At 33.8% G+C, this 17725-nt stretch overlaps 2 protein-coding genes across 2 annotated transcripts; one reads left to right on the forward strand and one right to left on the reverse strand.

Moving 5' to 3' along the window:
- The first annotated feature begins 1341 nt into the window (after window positions 1-1341).
- LOC145598261 (uncharacterized) lies at window positions 1342-5465 on the forward strand. Its single transcript, XM_081654591.1, has 3 exons — window positions 1342-2540; window positions 3873-4415; window positions 5094-5465. Exons 1-3 carry the CDS (start codon window positions 1593-1595, stop codon window positions 5193-5195), a joined length of 1593 nt encoding a protein of 530 aa, XP_081510717.1. The 5' UTR covers window positions 1342-1592; the 3' UTR covers window positions 5196-5465.
- Window positions 5466-12885: 7420 nt separating this feature from the next.
- On the reverse strand, window positions 12886-17273 carry LOC145597468 (homeobox protein BEL1 homolog). Its single transcript, XM_081653647.1, has 4 exons — window positions 15961-17273; window positions 15065-15459; window positions 14418-14478; window positions 12886-14127 (listed from the first exon to the last, which is right to left on the reverse strand). The coding sequence occupies exons 1-4, from the start codon at window positions 16849-16851 to the stop codon at window positions 13420-13422; spliced, it is 2055 nt and encodes a 684-aa protein (XP_081509773.1). The 5' UTR covers window positions 16852-17273; the 3' UTR covers window positions 12886-13419.
- Window positions 17274-17725: the final 452 nt, after the last annotated feature.

Here is a 17725-nt window from a genome sequence, read left to right on the forward strand (position 1 = left end):
GAGTATGTGAAATGACTAATAAGCTAATTGTGGGGTAGGTAGTTTAGATAGGATTTTAAATTAAATGAGGTTATAAGTGTCATTTCACAATAATTAATGAATAAGCTAATTGAAAAAGCTCCTAAAATGAGCTTTTTAAAAAAGAGCTTATTTAGTGGAATAAGCTCTTTAAATAAGCTTACTACCAAACACTTGTATTAGCTTGTTTGACTAGTCAATCAGCTAAAGTTAGTCAAATAAGCTAATTTACCCCCAATAAGCTTACTACCAAACATGGCCTATATGTTTTCTATATTAAGATATGTTTATTTAAGTGTAGAAATTGTGTTCAATTTTACTTTATGTTAAATGAATATTACAAAGCACTCTATACTAAAACTTAACCTGTTTAAACAAATGAATTAATTGTGTTAACATGCCAAAATTAACAACTTTAAAGCACAAACACACTTAGGATCTGTTCACATTTACTTAATTTCAGTTCAGTTCAGTTCAGCTCTAATCAGTTCAGTTTAGTTCAGTTCAACTCCAATCAGTTCAGTTCAGCTCTTAATTTATCTCTCTCATAAAATATTCATTTCAGCTCAATTCAGTTCAGTTCAGCTCAGCTCCAATCAGTTCAGTTCAGTTCAGCTCAGTTCAGTAAATGTGAACAGGCCCTCATTCAATGTCCCAATTTGTATTAATTGTTACATTGGGTGAACTTTGCTACTTCTACACTCTCAAGCCACATCAAACATTTAATTACCCTTAGCTGTAAATACACGCGACGTGTGATTCACACTTCAGAATAAAACGTATGACAGTTCACACCATACAATATTCAACTCTAAAGAGCACATACTCCGCATAAAAGTAAGAACGTTTTAAGTATTATAAACGGACACCAAACCTCTAAAATGAATTAACTTATACCAGTATAACAAATATAAAAAGCCTTGTCAAAAAAAAAAAAAGGAAATTTAAAAAAAAAAAAAAGAAAAGAAAAGAATGATTTTTAGATTTAAAAAAAAAAAAAAAAAAAAAAACTTGAATAAGATATGTAAACACATGGTTTCCAAAAAAAAAAAAAAAAAAATATGTAAACACATCTAACCGAAATATACGCAAAATATATTCGTATAAAAATAAAAATCAAAAATGAAGAAAATTAGAATTAATTTATTTTATTTTACTAATATTTACTTGAATAATAATCTTTAAGCCTTTAAGGTGATGATAGATTAATTAGATTTATGATTGCTGGTACCATGATACATTGTTACCCAGCTACCTCCTATAATAAAAAGGAAATCTAACAATGAAAGAGTATCAATTCAATTCACTCCCCTTCCCCTTTCTCTCTCCTCAATTTCTCTTTCTCTCTCTTCAAACCCACTTTTTCTCTCCTTTTCTGTTGGTTGTTATCTGGGTGACTACACTCTTCAACCTCGCTGCAATGCACTCTTCCCCTTTTCCCCTCCTTCAATAACACCACCCACCACCTTCCTCCGCCGCCCCCACCACCGCCCGCCTTGGTACATTCCTGTTAATCTTCTCGAATCGATTGTATCCATAGATCTGGTTTTGGTTTTCATTCACAAATCTCCGGGATGAAATTTGGTCACAAAGATCCGGAGAAGCTGATTTGGGATCAAATGAGAAGCCCATCTTCTGTAAACGGCGTAGGTTCGAACCAGAACAGAACCCTTTTCCCTAAGCTAATGCTCTGGTTAATTCTTTCCGTTTCTGTAACTTATCTCGTTTATACCCTTAAACTCGTCTCCAATCCACACCCTTGTGACCTCCCTAACCACCGCCACAACCACCACCCTCTCTTCGACTCCTCCGACATCTCCCTCATCAATTCTTCCTCATCTTCTTCGGTGTCTGAACACCGTCGACTTGCTAACTCGGACGCTATTATTCTTGAGAGAATACCCGACAACGGGCCGGGAACAACGAACATCTCCCACATAGTGTTCGGCATTGGCGGGTCTGCCTCCCTGTGGGAGGGGAGGAAGCAGTACATCAAGACATGGTACAGTAAATCCGAGATGCGAGGCATTGTTTGGCTAGACGGGGAAGTCGAACACATCGGTGATGACAATGAAACACTCCCAGAGATTAGAATATCCGAGGATACTTCTAAGTTTAGGTACAATAACAAGCAGGGGCATCGCTCGGCGATACGGATCTCGAGGATTGTATCGGAGACATTGAGGCTAGGGTTGAAGAATGTGAGGTGGTTTGTAATGGGGGACGATGATACTGTGTTCGTAACAGAGAATTTAGTGAGGGTGTTAAACAAGTATGATCATAGAGAGTATTACTATATTGGGAGTAATTCAGAGAGTCATTTGCAGAATATTTATTTTTCTTATGCAATGGCTTATGGTGGTGGTGGTTTTGCTATTAGTTATCCTTTAGCTGTTGCTTTGTCTAAGATGCAAGATAGGTGTATTCAAAGGTATCCTGCTCTTTATGGGAGTGATGATCGAATGCAAGCTTGCATGGCTGAACTTGGTGTTCCACTCACTAAAGAACTTGGGTTTCATCAGGTATCAACTCGGATTTTTTCGTTTTCTTTAGACAGGATTTGATCACAGGTCTTGAGTAATTTGATTTTTTTAGAAGTGTCGTTTTCTATAGACGGGATTTGATCACAAGTCTTGAATAATTTGATTGTTTTAGAAGTGTTTTGAATGAGTGATTTTGTTTTGCAATTTTGTTATTGGGGTTTTAGGTAAGTTGATTGAGAATCTAATTGGGAGTAATTACTTACCTTTATGGTAGATTAATTAGGTGGAATTAGAGATAGTAAATGGGATTGTAAAATAATTGATGAAATTGGGAATTTTGTGCCGTGTAATTTGCTGAATTTTGGTGCTAAATCTGTGATAGTTGAGTTAAAAGTGACCTCTGTTTTTTGGCATACAATAAGATTGAGTGGTGTGGGTCCCACTTTTGTAAATTTATGTTTGGCCTACTTTTATTGTTGCTGCGCGTGTAAAACACTGCTCATTGAAGGATAAGTGTGATTCTGAGTTCTTCGAGATTTTTATTTTTTAAAAAAAAATTATTTTTCGTAATTAATACTGTATTTAATAACTATTTGGGCTTGTCGGTGTAGTGTAGTAATGGAAAATATTTGGGTGTAAAATAGGATTAGGAGTATTAATTTAGTCATTAATAAACAAAGTTGGATGTAGGAAAATAACTGTTGCTCTAAGGAAAAAGGTTGGTCAGCCTACATTGACTCCTTATCTAGGGAACTTAAATATGCTTTCTTTTATTTTATTATAGATGTGTTCTAAAATTGAGGTAATGAAATGGCTTCTAATTAACTTGAGGTTTGCTTAATTTACACTACAATTTGCTTTTTCAGCAAATTACGGTTGTTTGTTTGGCGAATAATGCTAATTGTTGTTGATCGATATTGATAATTACGAGTATACCTAGCGTTCCTGTGAATTCTCGTACTTACACACTCTTCTAAAGGCCTTAGAAGGGGGTAATGTGGGGTGTTAATGTGTTATGGGAAGCTTAGGAATTATTATGTGATGTGTATCACATTTAACTGATTAAACTTTGTTTGGTAAGACTTGTTAGTGTGAAATGTTAGCAATGTTCTGTATGGTGAAGTATTCAGTTACATTATATTATATAAGCCGAAAACAGGACAAGTTTCAGTTTGCTCCTCATTATAAGCTAAAAAGCCGCATTGTTTGATCAATTTTTTTATAATGAGACTAATGAACAACCTTTTGTAATATATTGTTTTTGTGGGTCTTGAGATTGATTGATTGTATATTGTTTTTTTATATATAGTTATGAGGTCTTTAATAATTCCTAACAGCAAGCTTTATTGGTGGACCTTTGCAAAAAACCAGTATGATGTCTATGGCAACCTATTTGGACTGCTAGCTGCGCACCCGGTAACACCATTTGTCTCTCTGCATCACTTGGACGTGGTAGAACCCATCTTCCCAAATGTGACTCAAGTTCAAGCTATACAAAGGCTTACAATCCCGATGAAATTAGATTCTGCTGGACTAATGCAGCAATCTGTATGCTACTTTAAGCCGAAGAAATGGACCATCTCAGTGTCATGGGGTTTTGCTGTTCAGATCATACGGGGTGTCTTGTCGCCCCGTGAGATGGAGATGCCAACAAGGACATTCTTGAATTGGTATAGGAGGGCCGATTACACGGCTTATGCATTCAACACTCGTCCTGTGGCCCGAAATCCATGCCAGAAGCCCTATGTTTATTACTTGTCGAAAATTAAATTTGATAAGGAGAAGAATAAGACAGTGAGTGAGTACTTGCGGCATCGTGTGCAACACCCACTGTGCCGATGGAGGATGGTTGAGCCTTCAACAATTGATAAAGTGATAGTATACAAGAAACCAGACCCGCAATTGTGGTCTAGGGTAAGCTCCATTTCCAACGCTCACTTATTTGTTGCTTTGGTCATCGTTTTTGGTTTGTGTTAGTATTTCTGCACTTGAGAATATTTTATACTCCAGATTTCTGCTTTAATTGCATCCATAAGTCAGCATCATGAAAGCTTGTCTTGCCTAGACCGCCTAATACAGATTTATACTCCTAACTAGTCAGTGTTCATGTGCTATCTCATTTGGAAGCGCTCACTTCAAAGAGCCTTGTGTTCTGCATTGTGTCCCGAGAAGTGGCCAAATTTTGCATTGTCATGAATGTGATGAAGAGTTGGTTGTTAGTGATACATGCTTATACAATATTTAATTACATTTTGCATGTGTAAGCAGAAGGTTTAAGAGACTTTTTGGTACATTATTGCATTGTGATCTTAGACATTGCATATGCATTAGTTTAATTTCGTACGGAACCAAATCTTGATCAAATACTCACGTTCATAAAGCGAAGTGGTTGTCATTCCTACCTGAGGAAATGGCTGGCATTTCAGTATCAGATTATATTATATTAATCCCTAAGTAGGTATATCGCGGAATAACTTTGCTTACTGGGAAAGCTAATTCACCTGCATTGTTATTAACCAGATTGATTTTCACATGGCATGTAAAATAATCTTTTGGCTGATGCTCATGTCTTTCTTTACTGCTTTCCAACAGTCTCCAAGAAGGAATTGCTGCAGAGTATTGAAGTCGAGGACGAACGGGACCATGCTTATAGATGTCGGTGTATGTAAGGGAGGTGAGGTTATTGAAGTATAATACATGAGAACAAAAGAGAAAAAAAAATCATTAGAAGCATTTTGTTAGTCTTAATTAGTTTATGTCTTTTTTTTACGTAGTAATTTTTCTGCTGTATTCAATTCTTCTGTAGTTTTATCTTCAAAAAACTTTTCCATCTTGAAAATCCTTGGCTCCCACTGACTACCCAATATAAAGAACAAAGGGTATTGGTATATTGAAATGTAGAGAAGCTGTGTAGCTCATATCATATCATTTATAAATGGAAAATCATGTTATTCTATTAGGTACCTTTCGTGTTAGGTACTAATTTTTTAGTCGAAAGGCGACAAGCTTTGTGAATATCGAAGATCTTAAGCTCATTCTTGATTTAGTTAATTTGTACCCTAATGATCATTCATGGAATCCGATATTTGGCCTTTTGTACGCATTAATAAGGATTAATGTGGATGCTTGCTTAATGGTTTTCGTTATTAAATTAGAACCAGTTGCATTTCAAGTCCCGGTTTAAGATCTTTTTGTCGATTCTTTTGCTCTAATACTACTTATATTTGTCGGGTTTTCGGAAAGTTACTACCAGCAATGAAGCTGTTTAAAGTTAAGATGGTGAAATTCGCTTTTGATGATGTTGCTGAATTAGCAAAATGTAAGTCTTGTTATGTTGTAATGTCAATGTATTATCCTTATCAAGGGGTCATTGATCTTTCGTAAATTATATGCTGTAGAAGAAGCATAGAATAGACATGTTATAAATTGGACCATTATTTATTAACAACTCATTGTGGTCCTCCTTTGTTTTTGACCTTTTTCCATTGCTTTTCTTGGTGGGCCCATTTAACCCCTTCTTTTCTAACATGTATTTTAGGCATATATGTTTGTAATTGTAATGGTAGTATATCCATTCTCATTTATTTTATTTATTTTTATTATTGTAAGTTTTTAAAATTCTCTTTTTGGTATGGAGTAATCTATTTATGTTCATAACAAACTTGATTCTTTTAATTAACATCTAAGTTTAGCATTATGTATTTGGTTGTATCTTTGTAATTGGTGATGATTTATGAATCATGATCATCAAGAGAAGTAAATAGCGTGAAACAAAAGTGAAAGTGATGGTGATTTGAACAATAACTATCATATTCGGGAACCAACTAATTAATTATTAATGGACTAATCAAGGTGTTTTAGTCTTCTCTTGACAACTAAACATTCTCTGTTTGAGAGTGCTTCACATGAGGAGCCGATTTTTTTCACACTTGATTATAGTGGGCTTTCCCACTTCATTAGTTGACACTTGATTATTTGCCGGTGCCTTGTAAAATAATCCGGCCCTCCCCCTCATCACAAATGCGAGAATGGTCTCATAATAACTTACGAGTATTGTGAAATTCTACTCCGTACTTCATATTTGTAAATATTTTTACTTTTATATTGAAAACAATGCAAATACTATACTTCGTAGTAAGTAATACGGTAAGTTACTTCCAATTATAGTCTTGAGAGAAGATTGTCCTAAATTTTTCAACGGACTCCTTAAATTATTTACTACGGAGTATGTACTTTGTTAACCTTTTTAACTACGCAATAGAAGTGGATGGTTTGTGGAGTAGGCAATAATAAGAAGTGGTAAGACTTTGTAAAGTGTATTAGTGGTAAAATAATAGGGTTGACCGACAGAAGTCGGAATTACTGAAGGCGATAGAAGGTTCCTAGTCTTCCAACCCAGGAATTGATTAAGATCTTCAATAAAAGTAGGTACGACTTGTTTAACCTTTTAACTTAACAACTGCTTTATTTTATTTTCATGAGCTATGACCTTCAATATTGTGGGACTTGGCTTCTTTTTTACAACTAAACATGACCTGTTTTCTTTTCTAATGTACTGTGACGTCTTAACAAACATTGAACTCGTATTGCAGATAATTTATGTTCGGATTTAATTTTACTTTATTTTTACTTATATTAATAAAAGTAAATTTCGATAAAATTAAATAAGTGAAAATCAGGTGAATAAGAGCCTGTTCATATTTACTGAATTGAGTTGAACTGAACTGAACTGATTGGAGCTGAACTGAACTGAACTGAATTGATTGGAACTGAATTGAACTGAACTGAATTGAGCTGAAATGAATATTTTATGTGAGAGGGAAATTAAGAGCTGAACTGAACTGAACTGATTGGAACTGAACTGAACTGAACTGATTGGAGCCGAACTGAATTGAACTGAACTGAAATTAAGTAAATGTGAACAGGAAATCACATTTTTAATCAGTGATCAAGACTTGATTATTACGAATTTACAATGTCCAGCCTCTCATAATAATCGAAAAAAGAGACAAAATTTCATTTATAATACGGAACTTTGAAATCAAATATACTAGTACAACTCTTTCACATAATTGCTTGTACTTTTTCGTAATTGTCACATATTAAGGAATATCAAACAATGGCAATTTCATTATTGTATTTAATTACTCCACGTCATTACTCAATTTAAGAGACTTTAAAATTAATATAACTACTCCGTATTAGAGAACAAAACATTGATATTAAGATAATATGACATTGACCATTCGATCTGGATAGATAAAAGTATGGAGGACATTATAATCGATGAATATTATGAGACAAGAATGGTCAAGAAGAATAAATGACACAATTCAATGCATATACAATTATACATAACTCTTCAATTATTTCCTAAATCCAGTACATACCAAAAGATTGATAACCAAAACTCCATGACCAAAGAATCAAATAAATCCTAAATAATAGAGCAACAACATTATTGAACTACTAACTCACTATACTCATTCAATAAACGGACTCAAATAGCCAACAAAAGTCAGCTAAATTGAAGCAGGGTTTGGTAAACAAACCACTGAAAGGTGGGACCATATCTCCAATTTATTAATTTCTCAAAAATTTTGTGTCCTTAATTAAAAAAAGAAATTGATGTATTAGGTGAATGAAATTACAGAAAATACCCTTACAATAAAATAAGTCGGTGATAATGTGATATACAAGTGAAGTACCGCACTAGTGTGACACAAGCCATATCGGTGCCACGTGTTGTGATGCAAGACACATATGACCAATCATAGGTAGACACTCGTGAGCCTAAAAGATACCTTTTCACTATGTTTTATTAGTGGTCCTAGAACTCCTAGTCGTATTAATGTATCATTAGTGTATAAAAACTATAGCTTATTTTTTAATTAAACAGATTTATATATGAGATCCTGGTGATATGATTTGTGAAAATAAAACAAATGATTAACGTATAAAAGTGCCATTATTTTAGGAGGAATAGTATAGAAGTAAGAGGGTAGGTGTCCATTTAAGTGGGCCCTAGAATATTGTCGGGGGACTGGGGGAGCTGGTGAAACCGACCCGTCAATAGAAGGTAGGGTAGCCAACATATTCGGGTCATTTGTTTTTCTGTGCGTTTTTTAACCGATTTTTTCACCATATAATCAATAGTTTTTTTTTTTTGACAAGAATCAATAGTTTTCACTTAAATCATCATATATTAGTATATTACTAACTTTTTTTTTTTTTAAAAAATATCATATATTACCGAAATTTCACAATAATGCAGTGTATAATATATACCTTTAATGATTACAAAAATGAGTGGATTATGATTAATTTTGCACGGAAATTACCTTAGATCCGTTCTTCCAGCCCAGAAACCATCCTAGAATTAAAAATTATAAGTCATAAGGGTAATTGGTGTATATTTTGTGAAAACTTAGGATATATTATATATTTTTAAAAAGTCGAGGGATTGCAGACCTCAATGACAAAAAGTGAATTCTCCACCAACTTAACCAAACTATTTAATATAATGTTCATATTAGTGTAACGACATAAGTGTCAAATTTAACAACATACTTCACAACAAAATTTATTTTTAATACATTACTAAAAATACTATGTTCAAATTTAATATATGAACAACAAAATTTTAACATAGTTTTTTTTTATATATATATACACTACAGTAGATAATTTACCAAATATGGTCAACTAGTAAAGATTTCAATTTTTTTTTTTCTTTTTTAATACATGAATCAAGCCTTAATTTAATCTCAAAGATAAGGTGGGTTGCATGAATCAAAAAATTTCTATTGCGCTCACCCATGATCCTCTACTTGTATTCGCTTCTATGCAATGCTATGTGCAGATGTGCTCCTACAAGTCCAAGCTCTTTATAGGGTAATTAACCCGTAACATTCAATTCATCTTTGGACATAAACAAACCAATTACAGAATAAATACTACTCCATAGTATTAAGTATAGATAAAAACCCGATCTACATACTAGTGAGATAGCACAGCCGAGCTAAGTTGCAAAAACTCAGTAAACTCGGCCCACTTTTGGAAAAGTTTCTAGTCTCAAACAACTAAGTTTGGGCCAAACAGTCAAATTTTCATATGGTAACATCTCAAGCCCCTAAACATAAACATCAAAGCAAACAATAATGTAGTGTATGTGTATCAAACAAAAACACCAGAAGACAAACTATAAAACAAAGTAGCATTATGATTATTATATGCACTTAGCTAGGCTGGTATACTCCACATTTCCTGTCAATTTTCATACCATCTGTTGAAGTGATAATCATTCGATATTTCGGGTTATTATAGTTTCTGCAATAGCAGAGCTTTTGTTGCCAAATTTTTACATAACATGATGGACCACGTCAAACGGCCGATTAAGCCTGAAATTAAGCCAGAAGGAGTACTAGAAGAATAAATGTACGAATGTATGATGATTATCTGATTTTTGTACTTTGCCCTGTAGTGGGTCTTAGTGGTTATGCTCTATCATGGAATAATAGTTATGAATTAGGGCCTAATCTCATTGACTGAGCTGAGCTGAACTGAACTGAAGTGAACTGAGCTGAGCTGAACTGAACTGAGCTGAAATGAATATTTTATAAGAGAAGGAAATTAGGAGCTGAACTGAACTGAGCTGAACTGAATAGAACTGAATTTCAACGTATGAGAACAGGCCCTTAGAAGGACGCAAATAATTATGCTGATGCGCATTTGTCTACAATGTTTGAAATAGCTAATGGCCTACTGGCGTGCCTCTTATGCTATGCTCTACAATATTTGAAATAGCTAATAGCTAGACTGGTGGTGGTTTTGGCCTTGGATAGTTCTTTTGTAGGCTCTTAGATTCAAATGGAAGGATAGTTCTCAACCGCTCTTGTAATCATACCAATCTAAAGTCATCTCTAAAATAACCCTAATACTTCCTCCATGAATAAATCCTTTATGTGTCTGTCATATTACACGAGTCCGCTTTTTTCTTTCTATCTATCTTTCTCATCTCTAAAAATTGCCTAGGTCCTAGGAGTCCGTGATTTCAAAAATGATGCATTTTATAAAAAAAAAAAAAAATTAAAACCGGAGGAAGTACTCCACTATTTATTGATTTATGTTCAGTGTAAATCAAGTAAGTTAATCGATATTTAAAAACTCAATGTCATCTCTTATAACAATGGTTGGTATGGATTTAGCTTTCTCATCTCTCTTTGCTAATGACTATTGAGGGTTTAAGTAGACTAGAGACTCAGTGAGTGGAGGATAAATCAAGTGGTTAGAGCTTCTCTCCCAATTCCAATTGATATTGGGATCGATTCTTATTTCTGCCCTTGTGACTCTCTTAACACCAAAAAGGGGTTTAGGACTTTAGGTAGACCATCTACCTAAAGGAACAAAGAAAATTGGAACTATTGGTCATTGGTGTGGTTTTTGAGTATTGGGCCGAATATGTCTTGGTTGGCTAATAATTCTAAAACGTATGGGCTTAGTTTTCTTAGACCAATAGCCCCAATCTAACTCTTCGAGTACCCCCTCTCTTCCAATCAAGCCCATTCTTTTCAACGTGGGCTGTCTATAATAAATAACTATTTTTCCTTGCAACCAAAAAAAAAAATAAAAATTAGTCACTCAAATAAGTCTGCCAGTGATTTATACTGAGTAACAGAAAATTACACTTGCATCTCAAATTAGGTTTGTTACCTCAGGTGTTTTTTTTTCCTTGGTGTAAAAAGACCACAAGGTTAATGATGAAGACAAAACTTGATCACTGGCCACCCTCAAAATTTTAATCGACTAAATTAGTTGACATTCACATTTTTCTTTTGTATAGTACATCCATATAAGTAGATGAACTATAAGATGAAATTGCATGAGCATTATAATTAAGCTCACCAATATTGAGATAATTGTACAACTATCTTTGCATACAGAAATGTCGTTGGGCCGTTGCAATGAGTCATTCTAATTTAATGACACAATGTTAATCGTTAGTACTTAGTAAGATTTGACTGTTCAAAATGTTACTTATCAACAATGAGATACATAAGCGATTGTACAATGAAAAAATTGTCACGTTGAAATATTTATGATGATTGAAATCGTTGTCATTGCTAGTTTATTTTTTCAATAGCATCGAAGTGATGAGCCATAACAACTAACTGATATTAATTAAATTAATTGACACTCAGCGTGACATAAAGGTCATGGGTTCGAATCTCATCCACCCCTCACTTTCAAGTGGAATATTAAGCGTTGGGTATGAGGAGGGCTCATGCTGCATCCACACTTCTAGCCCAAACGAGCTCTCGTGTGAGGGGGCGTGCATGATAGAGTATAAAACATATTCCTAGGCCTCAACCATCAGTTTAAGCTTTTGGTTGAGTTGGTTCTCTAACAATATCCTTTTCAATTTTTCATAGCTATTGTTAATAATTTGATTTTCATTTTTGAATTTTGAGAGTCCAAGAGGGGTTACGCTAGAATCATGAATCAGTTGAACATAAACTTCAAACATGTAGTAATATTATAATTTTGTTTTTCGAGAAACAACTTGAAGACATAACACCAGGCATTGAAAAAATGGCAACATCAAATTATAGATGAGATTCGATTTTAAATTGTATATATATATATATATATATATATATATATATATATATATATATCAAAAGTTGAGAAGGAATAAGCATGATCCCATTTGATAAAAAAATGGAGAAATTTTGTAACATCAATGAATGTGTGATTATTCTAAATATTGTCCAACCAAAAGAATTCCATTATTGAAAATAAGTTCTGATTGTCTTCCACAATTAGGAAGATGATCACCATCGGAGAGTGATAAATCATGCATAATGGTCCATGCACATCAACTCTCCAACAGAAAAAAAATGCAAATAATAGAATTTTAGTTTGCTTAATCTTCCAAACTTAAGATAACCAATCAAATTACAAAGTACCTCTCTTTATTATGAAAGTTATTTGTAGATAAGGCCTTACCAAAGTCGCCATTTCATCTTAACTTGAACCACAAACGATTCAATCAGCTACAGTGGCCCCCCTATCAAAAGTTCCTTGAGACAAAGGGTTTTTCTTTTTTTCTTTTATTTTTTGGGTGGGAGGAAAAAGACAATGAAAATAGAAAATTAATTATAAACCAAATTTATATTAGAATCTTTCAATAATAAAGAAATAATACACTAATAATCTTTCTCTATGAATTCTTGCATCAATTCACAACATATGTACTGATTGACTCTTTCAACTTAAACCAATAAGGCAATCAGTAGCAGAGTCATAATTTCCACAATATGTGGGTCTATTCGTTCCTTGAATAACCGTATTATAGACGACATCTTAACAATGCAAGAAAACATAGAAAATATAAGATTTATAACAAAAAGAAACCAATTACTAAGTATATATGTATGCCCACAAGTATGAAATTCCCCCATTTTTAACATTTTCTTTTCCACGTGGAGCAATAAAATTTACCATAGGCTTGGTGTTTAATGCTCCTTCTCAAACCACCCTAACATTTCCAAAACAATAAAAATGCCCAAAATAGCCTAGTTCAACATCTTTAACATGCACCCAATATATTCCATGATCATCACTCCCATTTAATTTAGTCCCACCTCCCATAGTTTAGCTACATATGTATATATGTATCAATATACCATGGAGTATTATAGATATTCAATATAGAATCACTAGTTTAAATTGACTCCATCTAGCTTAATACCTAACCTAATTTAATAACTACTTAGTATAATTAACATTCCTTACAAACTAAGAAATTAAACCTCAAAATATGAATTACCCCATATATTTGATGATCCGAGTTTCCAAGAATTTCAATTCATTTGGATGATGATCTCTCATAATATAACATAACAACCACGGTCGATTAGGCGAAATCATGGAGTACTTGTGCACCCATCAAGTTCCTGTAAGGCAAATTGTTCTGCCCTTGATTTTCATCCAAGAGAGAGTACTGATTATTATCATCCATATTATGTTCTCTAGGATAGAAGAGAGAAGCTGCTGCCTGAGACGCGGGCGAAAACGCTAAGCTCACCCCATTACCACCATGTTGTTGCAACCCTAATGTCAATGACACATTGTTCCCACCACCAAAGCCTTGTTGAGGGGTATTATTGTCATTTTGAGCATTAGTCCCATAATTTGCTGCATGGTGCTGTTGGTTGTATGATGAGGAGGATGGAAAATCTAAATGATCCACTGAACCAAAACCCTCAACCCTACCAATAAATTGACCATTTTGTTGAAAATGTAGATGACTCATCCTGTTTTGAGTATTAACCCTACTCGAGGTGGCCGTGGTGGTGGTGTTGACAATGGAGGAGAGTGAGTCCGGATCAATCCGAATGAGTTGATCAGGGTCCGGTTTTTGATCTTGTGGAGGAGGTGGTGGTTGTTGGTGGTGAATAAGGCCACCGAGATGATCCGTAGTAGACGGTTGATGCTCGTTGCCACCATCGGAGGAGGAGCCGGCCAAGTTCTTGTCTTGCTCCTCTTTGGTCTCCTCTAGGTACATTTGCTCTACCATTGGCTTCCATAGCCTCACTCTCGCATTAATAAACCAATTAGACACCTAACCATCATATCCATAAACTTAATTAATCAAATCATTAGCATACACCAAACACCTAATCACCAATTAAAATGCATAGTTTGTTAGACTAATTAAAAAACACAACTATACATATATCAATGTATATATATAACAATGTAACATTTATCATGATGACTAAGCTAAAATGTCTTATTGTGGTATTATTCTTACTTAATCAACAAAAATATTAATTGTACAAACATGATTATACTTATTGGATAATGTAGATTAATAAATTCTACAATTAGCATAGTAACAATCTCGCTTACCTGGCCTCTTGTAAGACCGGTTTGGCGTGCTAAGATGTGCTTATCGACGTCGCTTGGGTACCTGAGAAGGGGAAGAACATTTATATATGGATAAAACGTGAGTGTAAGTTCCAAGCCATGGAATTAGATTCCATAAGAATTTTGTACCACTTTAGCTAAATACTTAGCTTGACACTTTTATTTTAGTGGAAATTTTGTATGGTTGTTTGAGTGGTATAGAAAGAAAATGGGACCTAAAAAGATGAGGAAGTGAACAAATATTATTGATGAAAACATGACAAAAAAACGATCAAATAAGAACAAAGTAAGACGATTGGAATCTTGCAAAAGAATAACAAATAAATCGAAGCGAAAAAATAAAATAAAACTAACAAGAACATGTGGTAGCTAGTTCCTTGTAAACTAGAATGATTGAGCTAAACTACCTACAATTGGAGCTTCTATCTAGAGTGTTTAACACATCATGCTATACCATTTTGGACTAAAGTTTGATACTTTACCATGAATGAAATTGTCATGTTTTATGTCAAGCTAACCACGACACGAAAGTCGGCCTTAGATTCTAAAGCCTAGTACAAACAAACAGACACAAAGTAAGGTAACTGAGAAAGAGAATGAGATTGATCAAAGAGATGACATATACATACGGGTGTAGGAAATGCTCGAAGAGCCAAGCACGAAGAATCGAAACGGAACGTTCAGGCAAGCCTCTTTGAGGTCTCCAAGGATGAGCCTCCATCAAGGTCATTTGTTGATAAGCTCTTTGTTGCCTCAAATTTTGGTCTAAAAGCCTAAGTCTTGGAGTTTCACCTCTTGTTGTTCCTAAAACTGTTGCATTACTTGCATTATCTTTTTCTCCCATTGCTTTCTTGGTTTCCTTAATTTGAGTTACAATTGTATCTCTTAAACACCTGAAATGCCTTGACATTGCCCTGGAGGCTAAGGCAGAGTATGTATCCGCCGCGCCCGGCCCGGCCACTGCCTCAAAGGATGACACCACTCCCTTCATTTGTTCACAGTAGTTCTTGTATCCTCTGTCCAACTACAAAACAAAAAAAAAATACACCCCCCATAAAGATAGGGGGCAAAAAACATTCAAAAAGATTACAAAGTGGTAAAAATCACTTGTATCAGATCAAAAAATAGGGAGTTTCTAAGGAAAAAAATTTAATGAAGTCCCTGAATTGTCACCCATATATGATTTTTAGCATTTATTGACAAGGGCTTTATAGTCGCCTAATTAGTTCAAAGATTCAATTTTTTTTCTCATTTTTTTTTTCTTTTTGATGACCCACAAAATAATTTCAACCAATTTAGTTAGTTAGATCAAAAGATCTTCTCTTTTTCTTTCTTTCTGTAATTAATTAGCAATTTCTTTGCTCCTTTTTTTTTTGGGTGTTGAAGCAAAAATTGATGCAAGATAAAAAATTAAAAAAAAAAGAAAGTAGAATAATTTAGGCATTTTTAATGCTTAAAAAAAGAATTACATAATTAAAAAAAGCGTAAAATAATAACAAATTAGAAAGTAAAATGTAATATATACCTTTTCCAACATGCTAAGCAACTTTGTCTTCCTCTTCTGCAATTCCAATAGACTAACACCATACAATGATGGATTAACATTGGAACTACTACTCGCATTATTATTGTTGTTATTATTATTGTTATTATTGGGGTTACGACTACGATCATCATCGTTGTCGTTACCCCCGCCTTCGAAATCCCATTGCTCTTTATTCTTCTTCTTAGACAACTTCCTTTGTAAATCATCATCATAATCCTTTGTTCCAAGGTTACAAAACTCACTCAAAAGCTCTTGAGTGGGCCCCATATACTTAGAATTCCTCATCATTTCAAATTGTATACTCATACTACTACCACCACCACCACTAGAATTTTCATGCTGTTGTTGTTGGTGTTGTTCATCTTGATCATGTTGAAGATGATGAAAAGAATGAGACTTTCCCAAAAACCCGTCTCGAGGATTCGAAGACGGGGAGGAAAGATCAAATCTTTGACCATGATGATGAAGATTATTATTATGTCTTAGCTCAAAGGATTGGAGGCTAATAGTGGATGGATTAGAAGATGAGAGCGAAAGCGAAAGGCCTTGACTCGGGCGCTCATTACCTTCACAAGGGAAAACACAAGGCCTTAAAGAAGAATCATCAATAAACCCCATCTCTTGTTGCTGCTGTTGCTGATGACGTTGTTGCTGTTGTTCTTCTTGTTGCACAACTCCGGATATTAAACTCTGAGGTTTAGGTTGAAACCCTATCATTTCTATACCACTAGTTAAGTTGTAAATTTCAGGGTTTGATTCAAAATTTTGAAGATGATGACTAACTCCTAAATGATGATGAACATCTGAATAACAAAAGTTTGTTGTTGAAGATGATTTCTCCTCCATTAATTGATGATGATTAGTAGCCATTTTTTACATTAAAAAAAAAAAAAAAAAACTAAAAAATAAAGTATCCAACCTTTTCTTCTTTTTTTTTTTTTTTCTTGGAATTGTACCTAATATTTTTATGCCCCCATTTTTTTGGGGGATTACCTATCAAAAAACCTTAGAATAATATTGAAATCAATTTTTTCTAATAAAGGTTTTTTTATTTTTTTTTTTTTATGAAAAAAAAAACGCGAAGTTTCAAGCTTTAATGGTTGTACCGAGTTTGGAAGAGAGAAGAAAGAGTAGAAATGCTAACGGTTGCCATAAGTAGAGTAAAGATTTTGGTGGAGAAATTAAACTTCAAGTTTTTATGATTAATGGAGAGAGAAAGAAAAAAAGAGTAGGAAGAAGAAGAGGGTATGTTTGGTTTTATGTATATATTATGAAAATAAAAATAAATAATTATATGTTTTCAAATAAATAAATAAATAAATAAATAAATATGTGAGGTATTTTTATTTTTCTCTTTAAAAAAGGCTTAACATAGTAAGGTATGAATAATGAAAGACACAACCTAGGAAAAAAAAAGTATGAAAAATCAGAAAGTGTTCAGACAAACAAACCCTTAACTTACCCCAATCCCCACTCATCCGGGTTGAATTATGTCTTTGGGTGGGTCAATCATTTCCTGCCAAAAAAAACATCCTATAATAATTAAATTGGTCCTATTTAATTAATTTGTTGTGTAATTAAAATCACCTCAATTAATTGTATTTTTTCTCATGTGGAATTTAATAGAAGAAGTGTATTAAATTTGTTTTTATATATGTAGTAATATACAAATGAATCATTTGAAGTTTTCTACTCTTTTGGTAGTTTGTACTTTGTGGAGAAATGGGTATATTAAATCAAAAGT

Source organism: Chenopodium album, chromosome 20 (genome assembly GCF_948465745.1).
Source record: "Chenopodium album chromosome 20, dcCheAlbu1.1, whole genome shotgun sequence".
NCBI classification, from domain to species: domain Eukaryota; kingdom Viridiplantae; phylum Streptophyta; class Magnoliopsida; order Caryophyllales; family Amaranthaceae; genus Chenopodium; species Chenopodium album.